Raw genomic sequence first — 27,334 nt, 5'->3', positions numbered from 1 at the left:
GGTGATGAGCTGCAGAACCATACCTTCACCCATTGTGTCCGAACGCAGACGTGACACTTCCTTGGGACTATTGCTGCTAGGGGCCAGGAGGCTTGGGTGCAGCCTAGTGACATTCTCCACCAGCTAGAGTGGCATTCTCCTCTCTCACTCCTGCCCCCTGCTCCCCTCTCTCTCTCCAGCCAGTGCCAACATCTGCAACGTGGTCCTGATGCGGTATGGGGAGCTGGAGGAAGGCATTGATGTCCTGGATGGTGACGGCAACCTCGTGGGCTCCTCCAAGATTGCAGCCAGACATGTGGGTCATTGGGGGGCTTGGGGCACCGGTGGGGAGGCCAGAGACTGGGAGAGGGGTTCGTTCCTCTGGGGCTTCTCTGTGTCCTCTGGATCTGCTCTCCTTGACCCACCCTGCCTCCCATCTGCATCAGCCCTGGGCCTCTAGGTCTGGCCCCTGCCACGCCTGTCCCCACATGGTCCCTCCTCCCCATCCATCACTGCCATTGCAAGACACCCCATCTCTTGTCCCAGCCCCTCAGGACCTGGCTTCTCGGATCTGTTAATTGGAAAGGGCAGAGGAGATGCCCTAGAGCTTTCTTTCCCCCACCCTGGGACCCAGGGTGCTATTCCCTGGGCCTTCATGTCCTCCTGGGCCAGAAGAGAAGGCATAGATGCAGGTGGCTCGCCGTTCTGGGCCACCAGGGTGTTCTGCGGGTGCTACCTCACAAGGGATCTTGTGTGGCTGGGATGGGGGTCTGGGGAAGAACAGCTCACTGCAGGAAGGCCCTCTCCCTTCTCTCATTTCACTGGCCTCACCCACTCCGCCAACTGGATTTTTTTTAGAAAATTCTAGCACTTTTGTCTTTTTCCCCATGCTTTCCCAGCTTTGCCCGAGTGGTGGTGACTGGCTTGTCTTTCTCTGGCCTCTGAGAGAGGGCATGGGGGTCAGCCATGAATAGCTGAGCATTCACCGCTGCCCCAGCCACTACCCCTCATCAGCTCCCACGATGGTCCCCAAACCTCACCTGTCAGCGAGACCTTCTCTCTAATCCCCTACTCGGGGAAGACCCTTCTCTTGTCCCAGTGCCCCCCTCTCCACTGGTCTCAGGGAAAGTGAGTGCCCATCCAAGGCTTGTGAGGGGCAAAGAGCTCAGTGGCCCCAGGGCCTGTGCTGCACCCTCTGCTTCCTTGTGCTGGCTCTGGGCACCCCCATCATTCCCATACCTGTCTAGGAGACGGGAGGGACCTTCTCCCAGGCCTTCCAGAGGCGGGTCATGAAGGACTCAGGTGCCTGAGAGAAATTTTCAGCCCTGAACCACTCCATCCTTGAAGGGGATTTGGCCTCAGTTTCCTACCCAACCCCAACACCCCATCCAACCCTAGTGCCGCCTCTGATGTGCTAAGAAGGAGGCCAGCCATGCACCTCTTCATGGTGCAAACAGCAGGGAACCCCGGGCTCTTCTTCAGCCCTGGGCTTCCCTCAGCTTGGCCAGGTGAGCCCCTTGTGGTCTGGGAGCTATGAGCTATTCCTCGAGTCTTCTCTGAGAGCCAGGAGCCCATGACCTTGAAGGAACTCCCCACAGTGACCATCAGGGTGCAGACCAGCCTCTAAGCTGTGCCTTGACCCTGCCCCCACTCCTCAGGAATCCCAAGGGAACTCCCAGAGCAAGGACCCCAGCAACCCCATATAGAGACACAGCAAACATTGAGCACAAGCATTTCCTGCTTACAAAGCTGACCTCTTGTCACTGAGAAAGGAGCAGGAGATGCAAGATCCTCCAAATCGTTGTGTTTAAGGGGTGTCAAGAAGGGGGAAAAAAAGTCAATCCCAGAATCTGTCCTCCTTCAGCACCAAGAGACTCACGCAGCTCAGCGGGTCCCAGCTGTTTGTTCCAGGCCTCCCAGCGCCTGCTTTGTTTTTAGAGCATCTCAAGTCCTCCATATGCTTCCTCCCCAACCCCTGCGCCTGCCACCCGGGCACCCCCCTGGGCACAGGCCCCCTTCCCGGGGCCGCTTCTGTGTTGCCACCCCTCCCCAACACGTGGCAGGTGACACGGATCTGCTCTTTTCAAATCTGTGCGGTGGGAAGATGGGGGTGGCTCTCCTCTGGTGTTTGGAATCAGGCTTCGTGAGCAGCTCCCTGAATCATCCCATTCCGCCAGATGTGCTTAGCAGCGGCACACACACCTGGGGGCTCCAGACAGGGCTTCACTGCCAGGTGGCCGTCCCCCACCCCGGGGAGCTCTGCTCACCACAGCCTCTGCTTGCCCCTCAGGCCCTGCTGGAGACGGCGCTGACGCGAGTGGTCCTCCCCATGCCCATCCTGGTGCTCCCCCCGATCGTCATGTCCATGCTGGAGAAGTGAGTTGGGGCAGCCAGGAGAGAGGGGCCGTCCCTGGGGAGGAGGGTGAAAGGGAAGGGGAACCAGCTGGCCCAGGGCAGGGGACAAGAGCAGCTGGCAGCCCGCCCTGCCCGCGTTTGTTCAGACACTCCCCAGCAGGGCCGCTGGAACTGGGAAGTAGGAGGATTATGGCAGGAAGACCAGATTTGGGTTAGGACCACGCTGTTCAGGCAACCCAGCACGAGGCAACTCACCACCTCACTGAGCCTCGGTTTCTCCTTTATAACATCCGAGTAGTACTAACCTCCCTGCCTTCCCCCAAAGCATGTTCTGAGAATGCGTAGTTGTCATGACTATAAAGCTAGAAGGGGACACGATCATAGGAACAGTGCCGTGATCCTTTTACTTAATGAGTGTGAGGTTGAATCATGAAGAAGAAATGCTGCTTGAGGGGCAGGTGAGGGGCCGAAGCGGGGAACCAGAGCTGACCTTCACGTAGGTTTGGGCAAGCTCTGAGGGTCAGGGTGGGTCTTGGGGGATGGCAAGGGGCTGAGGAGGGTTCTAGGTGGAGACAGCAAGATGAATACAGGCCCAGAGGTGCAGAGTCTGCGCTCACGCAGGTAGAAGGGAGGCGGAGAGCTCTGCCTCCTCTCCTGGCAGCCCAGCTTGGGAGGGGGCACCTCAAGGCATAAGGACAAGTTCAGGGAATAAGGGAAGCAGGACTTCCCTATTCCCACAGTACGGTTTATAATAACAGCTAATATTTATCAAGCGTTTACTCCAGTGCCCTCTCAGCCAGGTCTCTGCCTAAATGCCAGCTCCCCAGACAGTTCCTCCCTGACCACCCCATCGAGATCAGAGCACTAGGACTCCCTCTTCCCTCCATTGCCTTATTTGTATTCATAGCTCGTAGCAACATCGGAGACTCTTTACCTAGCTGTCCGTTATCCGTCTGGTCCACTAGAATGCCATCTCCGTAGAGGCAAGTTCCTTCTTTTTATCTATGGCCCTGCACAGCATCTGGCACAATTCCTGGCATGTAGTAGAGGTGCCGTGTTTGTCAGATGAGTGAGTGATCTCATTTAAACACCACGACAGTATGGCTGTCGTGTACAGAGGTAAGTAGAACAGTCCCATTTCACAGATGAGGAAAGCAAGGCAAAAAGAGGTTATGTCATCTGCCTGTAGGAATCCAAAAGGAAGTGACTGAGCCAGGAGGGAGCTGGGAGTGCAGGTGCAAAGCTGGGCTCTTCTACCACGTGGACAGCTTCAGGGCTTCGAATCACATCACGTGATCAGCATGTCTTTGCATCTTGTCCTGCATGGAGACAGGACAGAAGCAGATTTGGGGTCCTGGTCTCAGGAAGCCTCTATTTTGATAGGAGAGATGCATGACCCACACACGGGTTAGCTGGAGGTGGGACTGGGCAGTATGTAAATGGACCCAAGGTGACCTTGAGGGGAGGGAGCACTAAACCGGAGAAGGGCTGCCGCTGACTCTGAGAGCCCAGGCTGGCTTTCTGGGCAGGGTGTGGGTCCGTTGTGTGGGGGACGGAGGAGTCTAGCCAGAGGGAAGCAAAGTGTGCTCAGTGGGACCTGCTGACGGGGAGCCCTGAGTCCAGCCAGGGAGATGATCCCTTACTCCTCATGGAAGAGGGGGAGTTGGGGGAGGGACCTGAGTGTGTGACATGTTGAGTATCAGGATTCAAGAAAACCAGTCTCGTGTGGGAGATCTGGGAGAGGAATTGCTCTGGTACCCACGGCCCTTGAGTCCGTAGCTGCCTCAAGAACTGAGGCTTTCCCCCAACCCGAGTGACTGTGAATGACTGCCAGTGCACAAGAGGAGAACACCAGGCAAATAAGGAAGGCCGGGCTTCTGTCTTCAAGGCTGCTGAACCCTGGGCCTGGGGTTTTATCTGTGATGCCTTTCCATTTGGCATCTGAGTCGTGTTTGCTGGAAGTGGAGTGGAGGGATGGTGAGTTTGGGAACTTAAATAGCCTGGGGAAGTTGGCTGGGATTTTCTAGTTCTAAACCTCCCAGCCTGGGATCTGCCCAGAGTCCAGGCGGCCATGGGTCTGGCTCAGCTTGGAGTCTGAAGAAGGCCCTCAGGTAGGTGGAAACAGGTTGGCCCTTTGGTTCTGGCAGCCCTGTACTGGGTTAGTCCTTCTCTGACGTGCCTGAGAGGGTCTCTGAGGAAGAGAAGCAGTCGAGCTCAGGGACCCTGAGCAGTATCAAGACCCAGGCTGTGCCCTCAAGGACTTAGTAACCTCACATCCGTCCAGCATAGCACAACTGGTTGACGGGTTGGGCAGGGCTGTGTAACAACGCCATCTGAGTCTCCTGGAGGGAACACGGAACTGGGGTTCCTGCTCCAGCACATTTAGGCTAGCCTAGTCAAGGAGACTCCCCCGGCCTCAGTTTCTCCCCTGGGGAAGGGCAATGCAGGGGCTCCTCCCCTCTGGGAGCCCAGGTCGTGAGAGTGAGAGTCGGGACAGCCAGGGGAAGAAGACAAAAGAACACTTACAAAGCAGCCTACTTGCAAATTAATGGAGTGCAAACTAAGATTGCTCCAAGTGCTGAGGGAACTCACGGCGGCCGTGGGGAGACAAGCTGTCGTGTGGTACAGCGGCCGCCTTGCTCTGCCTCGCTGGGAGGAGCACCCCGAGACAAGGTCCCTGGGGTTCCTGCTAACAGAAGAGAGGTGGGAGGGAGCCCAGCATGTCCAGGTGTCCCTGTCTCTAATCTAAGACCCAGGGGGCAAGATTCTCAAGTCAGAGACAGAGGAGCCTCCATCCCCAGCCCAGAGCCCTGGGGGAGCACCGAGGGTGTACCCCTCCCCCTCCTCCAGCACACACGCTGTACCTTCGCTCGGACTGAGGGCACCCACTCCAGCTTTACCCTCCTGAGAAGGAAGCTGGTGTTCTCCTGGGCCTGGGAGAGCCATCCTTCCCCATAATGCCACAGTCTCAGAGGCAGGTGCCTCTGCTCTCTCCCCCCAGCCCTGCATCCCTCGCCCTGGAGTTCACCTTCCATTCAGGTGGGGTCTCAGTGGGGCAGGGGTTCCGGGGCGTCCTCCACTGTGGTTCCTGAGGCCGCTCCCCAGCCTCCCTCCTTCCCTGGGCTCCGGGTCTTTCCTTTCTCCAGGCTTTCGCACACACGCACATCTCTCCATCTGCATATTTCAACTCCCCCAGCTGCCTTTCCGATCCCTCCCTGCCATTTCCCTCTCCTCCTCCCCTCCCCCGTCCTGCTGTGTTCACTCTCCCTGCTCAGGGCTGAGATTTCAGGGGTTCCTGTTTGGCTGAAGTCTCGGGGCTGCCTGCTTCCTGAGTCAGGAGCACAGGCCTGGGGCTTCCTGGACCCCTTTTCTAGGGCAGATTTCAGCCAGCCACCCCTGAGAGAGGAGCCAGGGTCATAGCCCTCTGTGGAAGGAGGCTGCCTGGGTCCCTGCTGGGAGCGCCTGAGGATGGAACCCATGGCCTGCCCCTCATCTGCTGGGGAGGAAGCTTCATTCTTTCTCCCTATCACCCTCTTTGCCCTTGGTGCCCCTCCAGTCTATGCTGCCAGGGACTTCCACACCCTCCTCTCCCATTCCCCTTGCTCTGATTCCCCACCAGGGACTGAGGTTCAGGTCACTGTCACGACTGGTCAGGAGGGTAGCCTAGCCCTCCACAGCCTCTTGGCAGGGGCGCTCCTATGTAAATCTGGACAGGAAACCTGGGTCCCCACCTCCTTGTCCCACCGGAGGAGTTGATCTCAGTTGATCAGGTCTCAGAGCCCCTACCAGCCAACTGCCTGTGACTCCCAGGGAAACCAGGAGGCCCTGGGGCAGAGTCAGTGGGGGGTATGAGGCTCCCCTGGAGAAGGGAGAGACGATGGGGGCACTGGACTAGGCTGAGGGGAGAGTCGATCTGGGCCTTGACCTGCTGCTCTTAATCCTGTGAAACTGCCCTCTCTAATAGCCCATATCAGACTGAATTCAACAGCTGGGCAGGTCTTGGGGTCTGGGCCAGTGGGAAGGGCTAGAGGACATCGTTAGGATCCTCCCTCCTTCTTGCACTAACAAGAGCAAAAACAGCAACAATAAGCCACAGTTACTGTGCACTCACTGTTTCCAGACCTCTTATCTGCATAGAATTTACAAGTGATTGGAGCTTTATTGGTACCTTAGCAGAACACCCCAGGCCAAGGTTTCTCCAAAGTGTGGTCCGGGGGGTCACCTGTTTTAGACTCATGGAAGGCTGAAGTGCAGATTCCCAGTCATAGCACCAATAAAATGGAGATCTCATCGGGGTAGGGGGCTCTTGGGGGTCTGCATCGTGAAGCAGGTGCCTAGACACCAAAGTTTGAGAACGGTGGCTCTCAATTTTGCTGTCTGCTCAGGGCCTGCTGCTCTTGGGATTCTTGTCCTAGGAGGTGAAGGCGGGGTGGGGTTTGCCTGCCCCCCCCCCACTGAGGCCCTGCCCCCCAGAGGGTCTCGCACCTGCCTGTGGCCACAGCCAGCCCTGTTGCAGCAGGAGAGGGCCAGAGCCTTATTACATCCTCTCCATCCCAGGAGCCGGTCCCAGACATGCAGAGGCCAACAGTTATTGAGGTCAGATGTAGTGCCTGCCCAACATCCCCTAGCAAAGAGTCCTGTCACCCGTCCTGCTGGCACAGCTACTCCAGGGCCTGGAGGGAGGCTTTCCATATAGTCCTCCCTCCCGGGAATCCTGTTGTGGGGGGGTGGGGGCCTGCTGTGACACACTGGCCATGACCTTGGTGAAGGGTTCTGAGGGCAAGAGCTGGGGGTTGCGCAGAGTGATAACACTCGCAGGGAGTCAAGAGCCCAGGCAGCAGCCGGGCCTGCCTCCTGGAAACCGTGGCCATGACCTTGGGAGCCTGGCCTGCCTCCTGCAGATGTGGCCATGACCTTGGGCGGCAGCCCAGCCTGCCTCCTGCAGACACGGCCGTGACCTTGGGCAACCCGGCCTGCCTGCTGCAGATGTGGCTATGACCCTGGGCCAGTCACTGCCCTTCTCTGTGGCTCTTGGATCAAACCAGACCAGGTGGTCAGTGGGGTGTGTTCCGTTCCCGTACTTGGCTGTGTGTGTATGTGTGTGCGTGCTCGTGCATGTGTCCCCGTGTGTGTATATATGTGTGTGCAGGCATGTGGGTGCCATATGTCTCCTACCCTGGACCTGGCTTCTACTCTGGCTTGTTCAGTATTTTCTTATGCCCTGCTCTTGAGGACCATCTTTCTCTGTTGTAAATCTCCCCAGGGGTGGGGGCTGATAGCCTCCTCTTGTGTCTCCCCCATATGTGGCCTTCTTTGCACAGGGCTGGACACAGGGTGCAATGGATGCCCCCCAAGTACTCACTTATGATGTGTGATTGAGAGTTCAAGCAGCAATGTCCTTCAGGACAGGGCCTGGGGAAAAGGATGCCAACTGGGGAAGGCCCCAAAGACCGAATTCCACAACTATTTAGCTACATACGGACTGGCACTGGCCCCGGACCATGCTGCCCGGGCCCTGGGACTCTGAGTGGGACACTGCAAGGTGGCTGGCAGCCAGCTCAGCCTGTCTTCTGGTCTCATGGCACTCCCTCCTCTCTTCCCCACAGGACGGCTCTCCTGCAGGCACGGCCCCGGCTCCTCCTCCCCGTGCAAAGCCTTGTGTGCCTGGCGGCCTTCGGCCTGGCCCTGCCACTGGCCATCAGCCTCTTCCCGCAGATGTCAGAGGTCAGTGCAGGGAGGGTGGGTGTGGGGAGGGCAAGGTAGGGAGGGGTGCAGTGTTTATTCACAGGCACTTATTCAAGTCCAGCTCCTTAGCCCGGAGCTAGGCACCGGGGTTAGAACCACAAATGAGGCAAGTCCAGGCTCTGACCTCTCCTGAGCCCAGGGCCAAGTGGTGAACATGACAACTAAACAGGGGCTAGCAAACGAAGGACAAGGACGAGGAGGGGATGAGTCCAGCTGGATGTGGGAGGACAGAGTAGACCCAGCCTGGAAGGAAATGGCGTTTCATGGGGCCTGGAGGATGAGCTGGAGTTGGCCAGAGGGGACACGTTGGGCTGCATCACCTAGAGTAAAGGTTCTCAGCAGAGGCAGCACATAGCATAGAGCTGAGGAAAACCCGCCTCAAAAGCAGAGAGTGAGCAGAGTGAGGCGGGCCATGGCAGTTGGAACTGGACACTGGGAGGCCGAAGCCGAGAGGGCAGGTGTCCTCCGAAAGAAAGGCTAGGCAGTGGAGGACTGCAGATTCCTGACTATGAGCCTGGCTGGAGCTCTGGAGGAGAAGGAGCCATCAGGAGGCGCTGGCGGGTGTCCAGCGAGAGATGGTGGCGGCTTGGACCAGGCTGCTGGCAGTGGGCATCGAGAAGTGGGTCCTTGAAAGGAGAGGAAGGATTGTGAGGATCTCAGATGGGGGAGAGGGAGGGGACCAGCAGGGCGTGCGTCCAGCTCGCTGCTTTTGAGCGAGGGGGCAGACGTAGGCATTACTGATCGAGATGGAGACACCAGGAGGGGCGGTTTGAGGGAGGATGGCATGTCCAGTTGGACTAATCAGAGCTGATGTAGGTGAGGAAGGGGCCCTGGAGGCGGGGGTCCAAGGAGCCCGTGGAATGTGCGAATGGGGCTGTCCTATGGGAAGTCAGCTCTGGGTCTAGAATCCAGGAGCGAGGCCCGGGCTGGAGGGAGGAGAGTAAGGCCACCGGCGTGAAAACAGTCACAGCAGCCAGGGAGCACGTGGAGAGAAGAGGTTCCGGGGTTGGGGGTGGTGTCCAAGGACCGGAGGCCAGGGTGGTGAAGCCAGAGCTAAGAGGGGCCAGTAGGAGGTGGGCCGTGCACAGGGCAGACACTCTTGCTAGGCTGAACTCCACCAAGCTGAGGAGTGTCTGTTGGAGTCTGGGGCAAGGAAGGCAAACCCTCCCTCCAGGGGTGGACCCAGCTGAGGGGTGAGGAAATGGGGTGCAGGACTGACCCCTCTGGCCAGAGGCTTGGCGGCCCAAGAGAAAACAGAGAAACAGACCTGCAGCAGCAACAAGAGGTGGGATCAAGAGAGGCTTTTATTTGCTTATTTTTGCCTTTTTTAAACAGAGAGACTGGAGCTTGTGTACATGTTGGAGACAGTGTTTGGGGGTGGGGAGGTTAAGGAAGCTGTTCTGATGGCTTCCGTGTGCTCAGGACCAAGCAGAGATGGACGAGGGTGGGGGGGTGCAGTTTGGGGACATGGAGACATTCAGAGGGGAGAATGGGAGAGAGAGCTGACCAAGGAAGTCAGAGGACCCTGGTAGGCTGTGCAAGGGGTCTGCGGAGGGGATGGCTGAAGGAGGACACAGGGCTGTGGGCGTGGCCAGGGCCTGTCTCTGTAGAGATGCTGGGGGCTACAAGAGTCATAGGGCTCACCCAGCAGGTTTCATCCGGCTGGATGGGGCATTCGGGCAGTCCGCCGTCAGGTGGAGCGGCGGGCCCCAGAATCTTAGCTGGGTGAGGGTGGTAATGGGCGAGTAAGCTGAGCGGGGAAAGCCAGGTTTGATGGGGGGGCAGGTTCCTGGAGGGAAGTCGGAAATGTGAAAATGAGGGGCCTGGATTGTGGGGACTGAAGACCCAGGGTCCTGAGGAGGAAGTGGTGAGCCAGTCTCCAGGCCCCGAGGTCCTGGGAAGGTGAGGATGGGAGTCACTTCCCTCTACTGAGCCCCTGAGATTTAGCAGGAAACTGACACCAGGCCAAGGCACCCTTGGGTGGGGAGGCTGGGGTGTGATATGTGCCGGGAGAGCCTTCAGGCCCACAGCACCCAGCCTTCCCGGGAAGCCAGGGGTACCTCTTCCCCCGCGACAGCTAAAGAGCTATTACCTGATGTCAGGGGACACTGAAGGGAGCCAAGGGCTCTAGATTGCCTGGAAGTTGGAAAGATGGGAGGGGAGGCACTTCCTGGTGGTCTTGGCGTCCCCGTCTTGGAAAGACTGTGCCCAGCACTCCCCTAGGCAGTGGCATCTCTCTTTACAGCCAGGCAGAGTGTGCAGCCCTAGGTGAGGGTCAGAGGGGCCTGGAGGCTCCACCGTGCTCAGAAGCTTCAGGTGGGCCTCAGAGCTCTACCTGTCTGCATGGGGAGGGACCCAGGCAGAGAAGCCTCATGGTACCAAATTGGGGACTCACACGGTGGAAGGATTGCTCAGGGTCATCCAGCTTACCATCCTCCTGGATCTGCTGGGGAAACGGAGGCCCAGAGCAGCCCAGGCACCAGCCCAAAGTCACAGAAGCCAGGGGCCGATATGAGAGGAAACCCCAGAGACCCAATCCCAGGCTAGAGCTCTGGGCGAAATGCGACATCTGTTTGTTCTACAGGATTTTCTCTTCTCCCTCACCTGCTTTGTCTGTCCTGGACTCCTGGAGAGAGGAGGGAGCTAGGGGGGCGCCCTCGGGGGGCCTGGGGGTGGGGGAGAGTCTCGGAGTGCTGTGGGCCTTCAGCAGGTGTTCCTCTGAGGTTGGCAGTGGAGAGATGGCCCCAATCCGCCCACCCGAGCCGCTGGCTGTGGCTGTAGGAAGGGGTCTCTGGGAGCAGGCCTGGCCTCACAGAGGCTCCCTGTCAAGGTCAGGGCTCCTCTCTTCGCTCATGCCTGCCTCAACTAGGCACAGAAATTAGTTCTTCTGAGTGTCTAACCAGAGTCCCTCTCATTGAAACCCAAGCCTTTTCTCTAGGCTGGGAAGAACGTCGTCATTGCCTGAGAAGTGCATTCTCTGAGAAAGGAGGGCAGGGTCGTGGGCTCCAGCGCCCCTTCCTCACCTACATCAGCTCTACCAGGATGCAGGCCCGTCTGGGCCTTACTGAGTATTTTGAGGCCTGTGACCTATGGCACCGAGGCCATCAGCCCATTGGCTGAGAAGACCTCGTTCCCCCCATTCACCCTCCCAATTAATTCTAACAAGGTAGCGCTCCTGCCTTATGGGGATCGTGTCTCACATCCCAGAAGCCGGTGGGATTTGCCACAATACGTCTGGACTTGCTTGGGCTGACCCACCCTTGCCAAGAGCCACCAAGGTTGTCAACAGGAGTAATAGCTGGAACGCTAATTAATTAATTAGGGGACTTAGAAGTAGAGTTCAGGAACTTGTTTCTAGAATGGCTGGCCCGCAGTGATTGGTGTGGAGTTTCCAACCTGCTAACCCCAGAGGTTGAAGAAAGAACTTCAATCCTCCCTTCAATCCCTGGGAGAGAGTTTTGCCTGCTCTTTCCAAACTCATGTTTCTGCCTATTAAAACGGTGCTAATTTTGAAATGAAAATTGCAAAGAATAATACTAGTGACCACTTGCCAACCGTCTCCTGGGCCAGTCATCATGCTGGTGACTGCTTGCCTTGTTGTATTAAGCCCTCCCTGTGCCCTTCACGTCCGAGGCATTAGTGACTCTTAAGGGATGTTACCTAAACCGTTAGATGTCCGCGTCTCAGACTCGGGGGAGAGGTTTTGGCTGGAGATGTGGAACCTTTGGTGCATGGGGGGAGCTGAAGCCAAGGAAGGGATGAGGTCATTGTGGGAGGAAGGAAAGGCATCAGGAAAAGGCAGGAGCAGACAGGGGCCTAAGGGAGGACGCTGAGGGAGTGCCTTCATGGACCCTGAGGACAAGGGCGTTTCAAGGACGAGGGGCTCTCCGCAGAGTGAGAGGGACCAGCTGAAGAGCTCAGCAGCTGGGGGTGGGTGTAGGAGACAATGCGGTCCAGGAGGCGTATGGTAGTCAAGTTTCTCTGTGTTCAGAGAAGTGAGCTCATGGATGGGAAAGCACTGGAGAACAGCAAAGAAAATTCCACTCCCTGGGTGTTCCAGGAGATGGGGATGGGAGCCTGGAGAGGTGCAGTATGGGGAGGAATGCGCAGGAAGGAATGCACATAGCCCAGGACAGACAGGCATGGCCCTGGGTCTGGTCAGCAGAGCAGCCTGCTTGGCTACGGAAGGGAAACAAGGGTCCAGAACACAACTGTCCTATGAAGTAGGCACCAGTATTATTCCCTATTTACAAATGAGGAAATAAGGGGCGCCTGGGTGGCTCAGTGGGTTAAAGCCTCTGCCTTCGGCTGGGTCATGATCCCGGAGTCCTGAGATCGAGCCCCATATAGGGCTCTCTGCTCAGCAGGGAGCCTGCTTCCTCCTCTCTCTCTCTCTGTCTGCCTGCCTCTCTGCCTAATTGTGATCTCTGTCAAATAAATAAATAAATAAAATCTTAAAAAAAAAAATGAGGAAACAAATGAGGCATGCTTTGCCCAAGGTCCTAGGTTGGTAATGACGGTGTCGGCTCTATACTCATAGAAGGATTTTAGAACCCCTCCCCAGCCCTCCTCCACCTCACTATAAAGTGAGAAGGCCCGAGTCAGAGCCCGAGATGACTCCCTGCTAATGTATCCATAGGAACATTCCGGCACCTCAGCCAGCCCTCCTACCCTTCAGGGAGACAGTGTTCACAGGGACCTTCTGGAGGAGGTATTTGTGCCTTTAATCTATAACCCAGAGCTGGGGGTGGAAGTGGGGGGGGTGCCTAATGGGCCAGTAGGTGGTGCAGGGAACCTCCTTAGGAAGTTGCATGTGAGAACAGGGGTGTAAGGGCTGGCCTTCCTTCTAGGCCCCAGGCCTGGCACCATGCAGGGAGTGTCGGGTGTGTCCAGCAGACCCTGGGACCTGTAGATTAAGGCTGTGGGGGCATTGGCCAAGGCCGGCTTTGTTCAAGCTGCACCCAGGCATGGACTCATCCACACCTAAATTCTGTTCCCCACCCCAGAGGTGCTGGGTTGCCTCCCCCTTCTTCTTGTACCTGGGAGGGCCATGCCATAGCCCCTGGTCTCCCAGAGCCTCCATTCTGAGGGGATGGACAGAAATGCAATGAACAAAGAATGTCAGGTGCTGATGTAATAACATGAAAATAAAGTAGAGGGCTGTGTGGGAGTTTGCCCATGGGTGATTCGTGGATTGTGGAGGCCTCCGTGGCATGTGGGGCCCGATTCATGGTGGCCTTTCTGGAGGAGAGGCCTGTGGAGATTGGGGCCCTGGGTTCCAGCAACTGTGGTCATCTCTGTCTTGCCCCAGATACACGCGTGCACACACACACACACACACAGAGCGCCCAGGTCCCTAGAGGGAGATGTCCAGGGTCCTGTCTTCATGCTCCCAGTCTTGGCTGCCACGGGAGGCTGGACCAGGGGATGGCGAATGTCCCTCCGACTCTGACAGCAGTGTTCCCCACCTGGGAGCGCTTCCAATCCCATTTAACGAACCTCATGTCTCCTTGGAGCAAGAAGCAGTACCTTGGCCAAGTCCTCTCCCCGTGGCCCTGCCTGTCTCTGTCTCTCTGTCTTTGTGCCTCTTTCTTCCTTCCTCGATTCTTCTCAGACGTCCCCCCCTTCCCCAACCTCATTCCCCTCTCTTTTCCCCACTACTCCCCTGGGAGCTCAGGGGCTGGGGGACGGGGCTGCACATACAAGCCGGAGCCATTGTTTGACAATCTGTTTTTGTCTTCATCTTGTTGGCAGGCGGCAGGAGAGGAGCAAAAGGTTAATGAGGCACTGTGCAGCGGGCTTACTGCGCGGACGGGCGGGCGGCGGGCGGGCGAGCCAGCCGCGGTAACAGGGAACTAATTAGGAGCAGTTTAACAGGAGGAAAAAGTGAAATCTCCTCTTCACCAACTGTCAATAATTAGCTGATTTGGTGAGGCTGAAATGTGTCCACAGGAAAAGGTGGGGCTTTTCTGGGGATGAGTGAGGTGTGGGGGAGAGAAAGGGGGCCACGGGGGGCTCTGCCCGGTCTATAGGTGGAATTGGGGCTGGGGTCACCCCACATCCCCCAGGCCCACCCTCCTCCCCTCTGGCTGGCATTCCCTCAGCCTCCACTATCCATATAACCTTTCTGAACCTCAGAGACCTCAATTTCCCCAGCCATAGGGTGGCAGAGCTACGTTTCTTCCTGGCTCTGCACATTAGGATTCTAGAAGTGAAGCCACAAGGCCAGGGCCGAGGTCTAAAGTTGGAAGGGCTGAAAGCAGACTGTGTGATCTTAAGTCAGAGGCTGACCTTCGGATGTCTTGTCTGCAGCATGGGTATGCCCTCTGGGAGCCACCTCCTGGGGCCTGGTGTGACTGGAGAATGCCGCCAAACTGGAATATGCCTCTGGTGGGCAGAGCCTCGCCTTCCGGGGGACATGCCTGGTGGCCCCTGGACCCTCCCTCAGCTCTTCTGGCCTCCCAGCAGCAAGTGGGACTGGAATGGGGGCACAGGAAAGAGGGCGTCTGCGCTCTGGCTGGCGGCAGGTGGAGGACAGAGCTCTGGGCTGCTTCTGAGGGCTAGGGGTTCTCTGAGTGTGTGTCCCTCCTACCCGCGCCAGCTTTTCAGGCACCAAGTGAGAGGCAAGGAGTCAGGTTCACTAGTAGCTAGGGTTGTATCCTGTCAGGCCTGTTTGCTCTGTTGGCCCGCCCGGCTGCCCTGCTGGTGGTTTTTCGGCCTTTGCTCTTTGGCCTTCCCTGACAACTCAGCAGGGGACCCCCTCACTCACCCTCCCTCTGCCTCTCCAGCTTCTGCCAAACACCTTGTCTGGAAGAAAAGACATCATCAGAGGTCCCCGGGGTTCCTGCTCAGAGCCTCCCATGTCAACCCTGCCAGCCCCACTCCCTTCCCCAGCCTAGCCTCTCCTCACCTCAGCCTTACCGGGTCCAGGGCACGAGAAGGCAGGATCTGAAGAAGGCAAAGGCCCTCATCACATCCTCATACTACTCACAAGCCGCAGCTCGCCCTGGCCCCAGAGGGTGGCTCTTAAAGGCCACCTCCCTGCTGTAGGTAAGGTATCTGAGGGCCAAGTTCAGCCTCCTCTTCTCATTCCCCACCCTCTACCCATCCTTGGTCCCCCTTCCAGCTTTAAAAGTTAAGAAACAAAGAGACATGTTCTCCCTATGTGGGAAAAGAATATGGGTGACCCCAGGGGGCACCAGAACCTCTTCCATCTCTCTCCCCATCACCAGCTCTGAGGAAAATGGTAGCTTTGGTGAACCAGCTTGGCTGGAAGCTGTGACTCACCAGAAGCAAATATCTCCCCCAGCTTTCCTTGCTTTCTCTGAGAAGGCATTTGAACTCCCCACCAAGAATGGGGAAGAACTGGGAATGAGCTCAGTTCTACATTCGGGTGGTTCTAGAAATGACTCCTCCTCCAGGAAGTCCTCTCTGATGAGCCCCACTAGGCTCTGTCTCACCTCGCACAGGTAGACTCTGGTGACATGTGTTTCCTGTGTCCCATCTAGCTCCTCGGGTCAATAGTCCTTTCTCCCTCCCTCATCATGTAGGTGGCCCTAAGGCTGAGAATGAGCGCTCTATGAAAACTTGACACAGAGCATGTTGGTTGTATTTTTTGGTTCCTGCTTCTCCTGCTCTTCCCGTCCTGATGTGAGGCCAGAGGCAAAGTCTAGAGGGCATTGTGTCCTTCCCAGGTCCACAGATTTTCACCTTCTCCCAGAGCAGGGGCCTCTTCCCCTCTAATCTCAAATCCTTCTCCCACTTTGCTTGGAGATGTTTGTTTGGGGTTTTTCTCATTTACTGGTTTAATCAGTCTTTACTGAACTCCAAAGTGGGCTATTTTTGCCGTCAGAAATCTGCCGCCTCCCCGCCCGCTGCTTTCTTGGAGTTTGCCCACAGGACCCCCCAGGAGGGACGGATGGGAATGGCAGAGCCACTCAGAGCCCGGGAACGCCAACGCCACCTGTCATGTCGCCTGTTCCCCACACCCCCGGCCCAAACCTGTGCGTGCACGCAGGCCCACACACGAACGTGCACACACATGCCCTAGTGACAGGCCTCAGCAGGGCCACCTCTCAGCCTAGCCCTCCTGGTTCTTTCTAGGACCTTCTAGAAAGCCTCGCTGAATTCAGGACAGGGAGGGAGGAGGCTTGGTTTTATAAAGCTGCTGCTGAGAGGATTAAAAGATCAGTATATGGGAAGCAGCATAGGACATTCCTGGACCACAAGCAAGGGCTCAGCCTTGTGAACCATGAGGGGGGACCCCGTGAGCAAGCCTGGGCCTGGGCTCTAGGAGAACCATGGGGTTTGGGCTTCCTTACGCAGCAACACACAGGTTTTCCAAGATTCCACAGGGCTCTCTCACCTGTTTCTTGATATTATCCTCATCTCAGGCCCCGGAAGCAGAAAATCTTCCCACCGCACATACAGGTAAACTGAGGCCTCAAAGCCCAAAAGATGGAAGACAGAGAATGATTCCCAGATTGGTCCACCAGGGGGCACCCAGGAGCAGCACAAAGCTCCAAAATGGGGAGAGGGTCTGAGCTGTTCCTGGGTGCACATTGCACAGGGGAGATGGAAGAGTATAAGACGGGATTCCTGCATTTGGGGAGCTTCGGTTCAGTTGGATTAGACTTTTATCAAGGACCTACTCGCTTGAACTGGGGTGAGGTCGGGGACTGCTGTATTTGCAGATGGTGAGTGAACAAATTGCAGGGGACTGGGGATGTGAAGGAGATGGAAATCAGTGCCAGGGGCACCAAGGGCAGCAGCAGTGGATTTGGTCTGAGAAAGTCAGGGGAGACTTCCTGGAGGAGGCAGTCTTAGAGAATTAGGGCTCTTGCTTGGGCCTAGAGACTTGGGCCTCAAAGGCTAAACATACAATGTTCTGGAAATGGAGAGCAGCCAGTAGGTGAGGAACCTGGAGAAGGCCCCAGAAGGCCTTTAGTATCCAGTCAAGGAATCTGACATTCGTTGGGAAGGCAGTGGGGACCCAGAGCCAGCATCAGAGGCCTGACCCAGGGGGTCCGGGCTCAGGCCTCAGCTGTTCCCCCAGCCCTGTCCTAACACCTCTGCCTCCAGGACACTTGGGTCAGCTTCACCAAAGATGGGGTCTGGACTTTTGTGTGTGAGCGGGACCTAAGGCCAGCTCAGCCCCAGAGAGAGAGGGCATGGGCTATGCTGTCCAGTAGGTTCCAGGCCTGAAGGGGCCTTGGGCACACAGACTCTGTCAGGTGCCGGCCTGGGCATTGGACCTCATGTCAATGTCACCACCACCTGCAGATGCTCAGAAGCCCAGAACCCTGGCCAGGAGCAGGAGGCAGCTTTGAGCCGTGTCACAGGGTCACACTGAACAGCCCACCCCCCAGCCCTGTGCCTTTGAAAAGGAGGCAGAATAGCCACCAGAAGAAAGGCAAGGAGGAGGAAGTTCTTTGTAGTAGGTAAAAGCCCCTGAGAATGGGGCACAGGCCAGGGATCCAGTTTCCTGTTTATGTCTCGGCACCTTAGCTCCAGGTTCAAATATGTAAACTATCCGCTGGCCGGGGGCTGCAGGTGTGTGTGCTCCCAGGCTGGGAGGCAGAGGTGGCCCCACACACATTCCTGACTCTGGCCCCCCACCTTAGTGAGCCCAGCCCAGCCAGCCCAGCCAGGAGACAGGCAGCTAGCTCAAGGTTAACCCTTCCTGCACCACCAAGGAAGACCCTATGAGGCTGCTCTCGGGGACTCTGGGGCCAGCGGAGCATTGGGGTGCTCAGGGGAGGCTGGGTTTCCTGGACACGGGGCTTTGTGTTTTCTGCCACTGACTTTAGATGCAACCAGAAGTTGGGGGCTCTCTGCTGTGAGTGTCTGGCTGAGTGTGGAGGATGGGGTGAGGGCTCAGATGTGATGGGCACGAAACTTTAGCTGGATGACACTACTTTTCTCATGGCGAGGTGGACATGTCCCTGGCAGGCCCACAGCTTCCTGGCACTGCCAGTCCTAGGGCTGAGGGGACAATCACACAAGGCCGAGAACTTCTGCTTCCTCCCTGGGCTCTGCGGCCCCCACTCTCCGGGGCTCTGGCTCCCCATCCCCTGCTGAATATAGGTCAGTTCCCTGAGGAGGTGTCTGTCAGATGAATGGAGGGACCTATGGGTTCCTGCCTGCCTGGCGCTACCTGCCTGGGACTGGGTCACCCCTTCCCCCTGTGGCCACTCCTTGCCCAACCCCTTCTCTCCTCATCACTTTCTCCCTGGAGGAGGACCCTCAGAGCTGGTCTGCGGTCAGAACCAAGCCCCTGCCCTCGGCTTATAACCCTGGGGCTTCAAGCCTTTACTGGGCTGCTACTAGTGTCCCCCAACCCCACTGCACCCACTCCCCTTACCGGGCCTTGGCACCTCCCTGATTCCCTAAGCCACCCATGAGCCTCTGTGGCCACCACACTATTGATTCTGTTGCCTATATGGTACATAAAGCCAGCCTCTGCTGCTTGTCCATTAGCCCCCCAGCAGGAGGGACTCCCCGAGACCACAGCACAGCCGTTGGTCTCTGTCCCTGGTTGAGGCAGCAGCAGGGAGCTCTGGTGCCCTCACCCAGGAGCTGAACCACATCCGTTTGTCAGCAGAGCCCTGGCTGTGACTTCTGTGGGGGAGACCCAGCACCCCCACACCTCAGAGAGGTGACCTTCAAGCCGCCCAGGGTCCTCCCCTAGTCGTCCTGACACCTGTGAGTGCTGCCATTGCCCAAGCCCCAGCCAAGGCTAGAGGAGTCTAAAGGAACAGCCACTTGAGTTGGCCCAGGATGGGGGCAAGAGTCTGGGCCTGGGGCCAGCATTGGGCTGGGGGCAAGAAATCTGGACTCCAGAGTTCAGCACATCCCATCACAAAGGCCGAAGTCTTTCAGCCTTCACTGGGACCACCCAGGAAACTGTTTGCCTGGTACCCATGTTGCCTGGTGCCATGTGGCACCCTCTGTCGCTGTTTCTGCTCCCTGGGCTGGTCCCTCAAGGCCACCATCATGGGCTTGTTCCCTTCACCCGCCCCTCAAATGTGCTTGTTCTCCAGGCCTGGCGCCCTCCCCTTCCATCTGCTCTCCTGGGCAAGCTCCCCCACTCCGGGGGCTCCGGCTGTGCTTACACATCCCTGCTCGCTCTCCCGCTCAGACCCCTGCCCAGAGATCCAGAACCCATACCCCGTCTGCCTCCTAGGCCTCTGCACCCGGGGGTCTCAACGCGGCCCAGCCTGAGCCCGTCCCCCTCCCCGCTGACCCGTCTCCCTCCCGTATTCCCTGCCTCAGAACGGCGTCACCAGCCACCCCAGCTCCTGAGCTAGAATTAGGAGTCATCCAACGCACAGTCATCCTCGACACCTCCCTCTCACCCCCACATGGGATTGGTCATCAACTCCTATGGATTTCTCTTCAGAGACGATCCCAGTGCCGCTCGCCTCACAGTCCCTCTGGCAGCATCACGGGGCAGGACCTGGCGCCTCTCATTCCCACAGCTGCCCCCTGGCTTACCCTCCCGTCCATCCTCCACATCTACGGCCACCCGCATTTCTAACACAGAGTCTGGACTGCAGCCTGCCCTTGCTCAGAATCCTCCCTTGGCTCCCCATGGCCCCCCACTGACACACTCATGAGGCCTACAAGGGCCTGTCCTGAGGCCACCTCCATTTCCTGCCACATTCCCTATACGCGCAATGTCACCCGTACCAAACAGGCCGTGCTGGCCGGCCGATGCTCCTCCCTTCATCCACCAAGCACTTCCTACCGTCTCGTATCAAAATCCTCCATTTTCTTCCTGGCCTACCTCCTCTGAGAAGCCTTTCTTCCTCGTTCCTTCATCAATATATGGTAACCCCCACCCCCTCCCCAGTTTCCATGGCACCTCGTCTCTCTGGGATCCATGTGCTTTCCTAAGTGACTCCTCCCCTAGACTTTGAGCTCCTCAAGGGCGTGGAGGAGATGCCTCGTCCATCTCTGTGTGCCCAGCCCTGGAGGATGGCGTTGGCCGCCAGAGACATCTGATGTGAGGGCTGATTACATTGAAACGAGAAAAAAAGCCTTGGATGGCACTCTGTCCCCAAGCCTCTGCTCCTGAGTACCTCAGCCACCTTCCCCTCCCCAGGGCTTTTCCTCTGCCCGAACCTCCCGCCTGCATCCCTCCTACCAGCTGCCCCAGGCATGGTGGGGAGCCCGGGGGGAGGGGGGGTCCCCGGTCTGTGACAGCAGCATTCTGCTGAGGGGAGGAGGCCTCAGTCTGCACCGGGGCCAGCGCTCTCCAGGGAATGGGTCGCGTGGGTCAAGTGGGCCGTGGCCCCGGCCCGTGGTCCTCCACCGCGGTGGTGAGCAGCCTCTCCGATTTTAATGCGGGCCTCAGTGCTTCGGTGAAAGCCGGCATGGGAAGTTGCTAATAATGGCACTAAAATAAAATATGCTACATCTGTTATGGGTAGCAGAACAAAATTAGCTGCTCACACCTCTGACATCCAAGATGTCTTAACTTAAAATACTCCTTGGCTTACTTTACATCATTTACTGATTATATTTAAAAGAAATACAATTTTGCAATTACTGTTCTTTCCAGTGTGATATCTGTGCATCATTTTCCTTTTATGTTTATATATTTCTCCTTCATTAGTGCAGTCTGAAGGGTGATTAGGATTCTTCAAACATTTTACAGAGGTTAAACGTTGATTAAGATTTAATTATTACTGTAAATAGCTTGGAATGACATATGGTGCAAAAGCCTGACATATGTGCATTTGAATAAATGAAGTGCTATTTCCCAGGATGCCTCAGTAGCTGTTTAACAGCTTTCCCGAAGGGTTATGTTACACCTCATGGTAAGATTGCTGGGATGTTATATTTTGTTGGTTTTTGCAGCTGAAAGCTAAGAACAGTTTTCCAGTTTTTTAAAAACATTGAATATTTTAAATACCTAAATTGTTTTGCACAAATTTTTGCTAATTTGTCTAACTAGGTTAAACATTTTCAAAAGCATTTAGATTTTTAAGCGTGGGCGCTGTGCATTGTGTCAGTGGCAGCATGGGGACGAGGGGAACTGGTGGGGTGGAGGGGACTCGGAGGCCGGCAGGGGTAGGGAGGGAAGAGGTGGCTTGAGGAGAGGGGCTGGGGAAGAGGCCTGGGCCTCCAGCCTCGCTCATGTCTCTTTGGCCCTCTCCAACGGCCAGAGTCTGGGTATTGGGGTACCGTGGACGACAGGGGAAGGGTCCCCCTTCTCCAGGAACTCCACCGTGCCCAGCAGCTCCGGTCCGCCCTGAGCTCCCTCTTGCCTGGCCTCTGAAGGGCCCGGCCCCGGGCATGACTGTGTTCTTTGAAGGCAGGGCTGGTCTATGGAACCTTCTGCCTACTCTTCAGGGTTGTCGGCCGCGACATAGAGCAGATACCTGGGAGCAGGTTCGGCTGAACTAAGCCACGAAGGCTTAGTTGACTCTGCGCTTCCTTGACTCTGCCCAGGCAAGAGATCAGGCCCCGGGGGCCCTCCTCACTGAGGTAGCACCTCTCTTTCCAGCTCCCTCAAGCTGGAGCCTCAGGCATCCCTACTGGCTTAGTCCCTGGAGCTGCAGACCAACCCCTGGGCTGCCGTAGAGCCTCCAGGGGAACCTTCTCCTCCCAGGGCCTTGTTCCTCCCTTCTTCCCATTCATTTATTCAACACTTACTGAATACCTCCTGTGTATTGGCACGAGGCCTTGAGGATGCTGGGATGAACACGATCACACCTCATGTTTGCTGCCTCATGGAGCTTGCGATCTAGAGTGGAGGGGGCGGGGAAGACGAGTGGACAGTCAGCCTCAGCAGCAAGTGATACAGCTGGGATATGAGAAACGCCGGGAGCTGCCGGGGGCTGGGGAAGCGGCCATACCCAGGCTGGGGGAGGGAAGATATCTAAAGCTGCCTGTTGGGGGGGGAGCGTGGGGAGGGGGAGGAAGAAAGTGGGGACAGAGGAACCAGCTCAGGCAAAGAGTCAGGCTGGGGAAAGCCCAGTGGACCCGAGTCCCTGAAATAAGTAGGTGTGTGTGGTGTTTCCGGTCCAAGGGGCAGGGTAGAGTTGGGCAGGGACTGGACAGCACAGGAGTCTAGACTGGGTGCCTGAGGGCAGCCATTTTGTAAAGAACAGACGGGTGGCCCAATGCAGTTGAGAAGGCTCACGCTGTCTCAGGTGGGTGGACTCGGGTGACAGGGACTCAAGCGGAAGGGCGCATAGAGGAGGCGAGGCAGTCCCAGGGCACCATTAGGTGGTGGTAGGGGGAGCCGGGGTGGGGCAGGGAGAGATGGCGACTTCAGCTGTGATTTAGATCTTAGGTTTGAGTTCAAGGGCCTGTGAGATATCCGTGAGGTCTGGTAGGCAGTCCCCATGGGCCCAGGATTCAGGGCAGAAATAATGGCGGGAGACCCCTCCAATCTGGGAGTCACCAGGAAGGTTGACTCACCCCCCCCCCAGGGGTTGTGCAGGGAAGAGGTCCCACAAGGCTGAGCACCAGAGACCCTGACAAGGGTCCAGTGGATGTCACAAAGCATGGGGGCGGCAGTGAACTTGGAGAGAAGGATTTTTGTGGAGTATGGTGGGAAGAGAAGCCAGATTTGCTGTGCGTTGAGAAGTCAGTGGGAGATGAGGAGGTGGAAAAGGCCAGTGGAGACAGTGTCTTAAAGAAATGTGGTTGCTGGGGAGGAGAGAGACCAGGCAGTAGATGGAGCGTGACACGGGGTTAACGGGATGGGAGGTTTTGTTATCAGATGGGAGGTTTTGTCAGTGTTGAAATGCTGGTGGTCAGGAGTCAGTGGGCTGCGAAGGTGGGAGACGGGGAGGACAGTCTGGGAGTGGGCTTCCAGAGTGGGGGTGGGGAAGGTGGACCCCAGGAGGTTCTGCCTTCTGAGGGGAGGGGTGGCAGGAGGGCAGGCGTAGGACAGTGTGGATGGGTAGTTCATGGGTTTGGTGGTGGGATGCTAAGGGGTTCCTTCCGTTGTCTTTTGCTTTTTCTCTGAAGTAGAAAGAAGGCTGTGGTGCTCAGAATGAGTGGGGAGCTGAGGAGGGTGGGCATGTTTTCAGGCACTTCTCTGTGGAGAATGGGAGAAAGGGCTGATGGGGTGAGGGGATTGGCAGGGAGAGGTTTGCTGGTCACTGTGGGGGTCCAAGCCCAGACTGTGGCACAGTGTAGGCCCTTGGAGATGAGGAAGATGCAACTCAGAGATCAGAGTGTAGGACGCTCACACACACAGACACGCCGCCAGAGGAAGAGACAAGACGTAGACGGGAAGGGATACCGTGAGCCCCTCGGCAGGAGGGCGGTAAAGAGGATGTGTCGGTAGGTGGCAGAGGGGGAGAACTGTGGACACCGACTTGCTCCTAATGCTACTCCCAGCTTCCAAGCTCACCCCTTCCCTCCTGCCCTCCTCCCTCACCTTTCTTCTCTGTTCTCCCTCTCTCCTCAGATCGAGACATCCCAGTTAGAGCCTGAGATTGCCCGGGCCACGAGTAGTCGGACAGTGGTGTACAACAAGGGGCTGTGAGTGGTGGCCAGCCGGCCTGGGGCCGGAGTGTGATCCAGGCCCGGGGCGGGGGGGGGGGGGGTAGGGGGGAGATCGGGGGTGGGGACGGAGACTCTGGGACTGCAGCTGCAGGGAGGGGGGCAAGCTCACCCCACCGGTCCTGAGCCACCTGGGGGAGCACTGGACCCCCGCAGAGGTAGGAAAACTAATCTATTTACATGTTAACACATGGGAGAGGAATTCTGACACATTTCCTATAAAAAAAAATAATCAAGTGCATTTCTGGGCCTTACATGGGGTTGTCAAAACTCTACTCAGCACAATTATGTGTGAAGCTGAAAATTTGTAGAGTGTCCACGGGGTAGATTTAGGATCCTTTTATACTTTGGTTTTCTTTTTTTTTTCTTTTTTATCAGAATCACGTCTGAGCCTTGGTGGCCACTGCCTGGATGCAGCAGCTGGCCAGTGGTGGCATAGGAGTGGGCCTGGGGGCTTGTTGGTTTGGCAGTGGGGCTGGTAGATAGATGCAAGATAGTCTGGTGGCCATGCCCTGTGGCTTCCTGGGCTGGGCTGGGCTGGGCTGGGGACGCAGTCTGCACCTCACAGGATGAACCAGTATGACCGAGGTCCTCGGGAGGTGGCCAAGGAAGTCAGGGGCACTGGAGGCCTCTGAAAGATTTTGTGGGCAGTTGGCTCTGAGTGTGGGTGGTCCTCATCCACGCCACAACCTGCAGAACCAATCCCTCCGCATGAAGCCCAGTGCCAGGGGCTGGGTCACTCTTCATAGAACCCTGCTGATCCATTTGAGGCCCCTGAAATGACCCCAGCTCCAGGCAAGAAGCCCCAAGAAGGAAGGATGTTTGGCTGGAATTGTGGGCCTGCACTTCAACCTCTGTGGAAAGATCCTCCTTGTAGTCACCAGGCTAGAAGTTGGGCTGAGCAGGGGTGGGAGGCTGGAGCGGGAGCCTGGCTGACTGCCATCTGGGGGGTAGGGAGGTCTCTCCAGCCCCCACCCCCAGGCTGCCTGCCCCCTCTCCCTGCTTCCTGAATGGGAGGGTCTTCTGCCTGAGGATGGAGGCCAGGTTTCTAGGCACCTGAGAGTCAGCCTCAAGCCAGTGATCACATGCCCGTGGTTGTGACACGAATGGGCTGCTTGGAGAAGTCTGCTCCCCTCTCTGAGCCTCTACTCCCTGGCCAGAGGACTGGATCAAGGGGTTCCCACCAGCTCTTCCCACTGGACTTCATCTTTGCCTGTTCCACTCAGATGCTGGTCATCCCAGGCACATCCCCAATGTGGACACTGGACTGGGAAAGGGGCAGGCCCCTTTGGGAATGGCCAGCAGTTGGCCTCAGAACCTGGACCTTCACTTTCTGTATGTGAACCCAAATCCCGGGCACACTTGACCTCTGCCAAACACTTTTCGGTTCTGAATGGGGAGCTAGCGTGGGCGGCTGCGCCTACGTGTGGCTCCAAACCCATGTGCCACCTCTCCCCCTGCACTGGCCCCCTTGCTGCTGTCTCCTCCCACTGGTGGGCCAAGAAGAGGAGAGGTCTGCTGGGGCTCTGCAGAAGGAAGCGAGGCCGAGGTGGGGGTGGATGGGGCAAACAAAGGGGAAATGTGGGCCTCATTGGACCCCTCAAGTGACCCCAACTGGAACGGAGCCCTCAACATGGCAGCCCCGGGTGACTCCACCTGGGGAAAGACGTGGCTGGCAGTGAACACTGGCAGGAAAATCTAGTGTGGGGCTTATGGCCATGGGCCATGGGATGGGCCGCTCTTACCATCCTCAGTGCAGGGGTGACACCAGGTGCCCCCTCAGAAGCCCTTGCTGCCCTCACTCCCAGCCAGCATGCTCTTTCTGCAGGATGCTGCCCTGAAGGACCCCCCCTCCCACACTGTCTTGAGGAGCAGCATCCCCTCCCTACACACACACCCCCACACCCCCAGCCAATCAGGAAAGGGTAAAAGCAGAACCAGCAGGGAGAACAAAACAGTAGAGGGAAAGGTTGCACATGTGAGAGGGGCAAGTATTTTTGAGCTAATCCTGCCATGATATGACTGGGCCAGTGACAGACTGGGCATGTCTGGGTCCCCTTTTGAAAAGCTCTCTTCTAGCTCACTCTGCCTCACCTCTCAGTGTCCTGTTCTTGTGCACTTCACCTTGAGACCAAAAATGCTCACCCCAGCCCCACTCCCACCCTCTCTGGAGGCCTGGAAGAAATGGGAGTCTCTCTGACTCCCCCCAGTGCTGGTTGCCCTGGCCTGGCCCCATCCCAGTCCTGACCCTGTGGCCTTGGCATCTCATAATCAACTTACTTTGTCTCCCGGATCATTTTTGGCCATGCTCCCAAATGCAATTTCAGATGAGCTAAGGGGACTTCTCTTTGGGGAGGGGATTGGCAAAGGATCTGTATAGCTCAGTGTGATGGCGGAGGTCCAGTGGGCCATGCTGCTAAGATGAGCCTTGGCTTAACTGTGGAAAACACCACGAGGGAGAACTTTTGCCCAACATCCATCCCCGACTTGGCAGAGGTCAGAGGAGGGGAGGCGTCGTAGGCAGACTGGCTCGTGACTGGGGAGGAGACTGGGCCGGGTCCCACAGCTAGGGGGTAGCCGGCCCTGCTGTGTCAGAATACAGGGCACCCCTGCCACCCCAGTTCTCTAGGCCCAGTGTACTGGCCCCACCTTCCCCCGGTCACTTCTGACATTCCCTCAGACTTTGGGACGCCCTTCTCCCATTTCCAGAGAATAATCCGATGGTGCGGGTATCCGGAGCCCAAGATGTCTGGATGGCAGCTGGGGCCAGGTGGCCGACAGCCCCCTTTTCTACTTTCTGATTGTGAGCCCGCTTGGTTTCAGTCCTGAGCCCCTGCTGGCCTGGGAGCAGGGTGGGGTCCTGAGGGAAGAAAAGCCAGAGGCCAAAGGCAAGGTGGTTCTCCAGCCTCGGGGGCCGGGTGTGAGTGAGGCACCGGCACTCATTCGTGCCTTAGTCACACCGAGGAGACTCTGCAGTGTCTTTTTAACCTTCTCAGAAAATTTCTCAGTCTTTGATTTATGTAATACTAATGAACTGTGGGCAATAAATGATGGATTTAAAGCCTCAGGGCTTGGCTTTGTGGCTTGTGGGTGGGAGCGAGGGGGTTACAGAAGCACAGTGAGGACAAGCCAGTACTGCCTGAGGGTTTTGTGGGAAGGCCCCTGAGGGAGGGGCAGACCTAGGCCCTGGTCCAGTCAGGCCCCCTGGGAGGCCCTTAGGAAAAGGGAGAGGAAAGGATGGAAGAGCATGTGAGGGCAGCAGGCGGGACAGAGCGGGTGGGCTGAGCTCTGCAGAAGGACCCCTTTTTACAGAGCAGATGCTGAGCATTCACTAAGGGTCCCACTGGAGGAACTTGAGCGGACAAGAGATTTGGGTAGCTTCTCCTACTGCTGATCTCCGGGGGACGGGGAGAGGGAGTACAGTGGGGAGGGTAGTTCCCGGTCGCCTGGGGGCCCAGAGAGGCTTCATAGGGAGGCAGGGTTTGAGCCAAGTGGCAAGGTTGCAATATCTGCAGCGGGCATGGCACCGGCCTCAGACACTCTGTCCCTTCCTAGCCACTCCACAGTCGCTCAGGGCCAGGCCCCAGCTGCCTCCTGACAGTGCTGGCTGCTCTTCCTTTAAGCAGCCCCCAGAATTTCCAGGGGACTGAGACCTGAACTCTTCTCCGGGACTTCCAAGCACCTTCTACCTCTGCAGGGAGCAGCTGATGGCTTCCCACGCCAGGGG

At 57.2% G+C, this 27,334-nt stretch overlaps 1 protein-coding gene across 6 annotated transcripts in view; it reads left to right on the top strand.

Annotated features, from left to right (window-relative positions):
* The window catches only part of SFXN5 (sideroflexin 5), a 110,497-nt gene extending 86,875 nt beyond the window's left edge, over positions 1–23,622 (top strand). For 5 of the 6 annotated variants that reach the window (XM_044261374.1, XM_044261376.1, XM_044261375.1 and 2 more), the window contains 4 exons: positions 180–295; positions 2,270–2,355; positions 7,941–8,058; positions 23,513–23,622. In XM_044261374.1, coding sequence (XP_044117309.1) covers positions 180–295; positions 2,270–2,355; positions 7,941–8,058; positions 23,513–23,590 — 398 coding nt within the window. In that variant the 3' untranslated portion in view covers positions 23,591–23,622. The remainder of the gene's footprint in view (positions 1–179; positions 296–2,269; positions 2,356–7,940; positions 8,059–23,512) is intronic. The other variant, XM_044261379.1, reaches the window with a different exon arrangement.
* Positions 23,623–27,334: the final 3,712 nt, after the last annotated feature.

The sequence above is a fragment of the Neovison vison genome, chromosome 8, assembly GCF_020171115.1.
Source record: "Neovison vison isolate M4711 chromosome 8, ASM_NN_V1, whole genome shotgun sequence".
Taxonomy (NCBI): domain Eukaryota; kingdom Metazoa; phylum Chordata; class Mammalia; order Carnivora; family Mustelidae; genus Neogale; species Neogale vison.
This window is presented reverse-complemented; position numbering and strand designations above follow the sequence as displayed.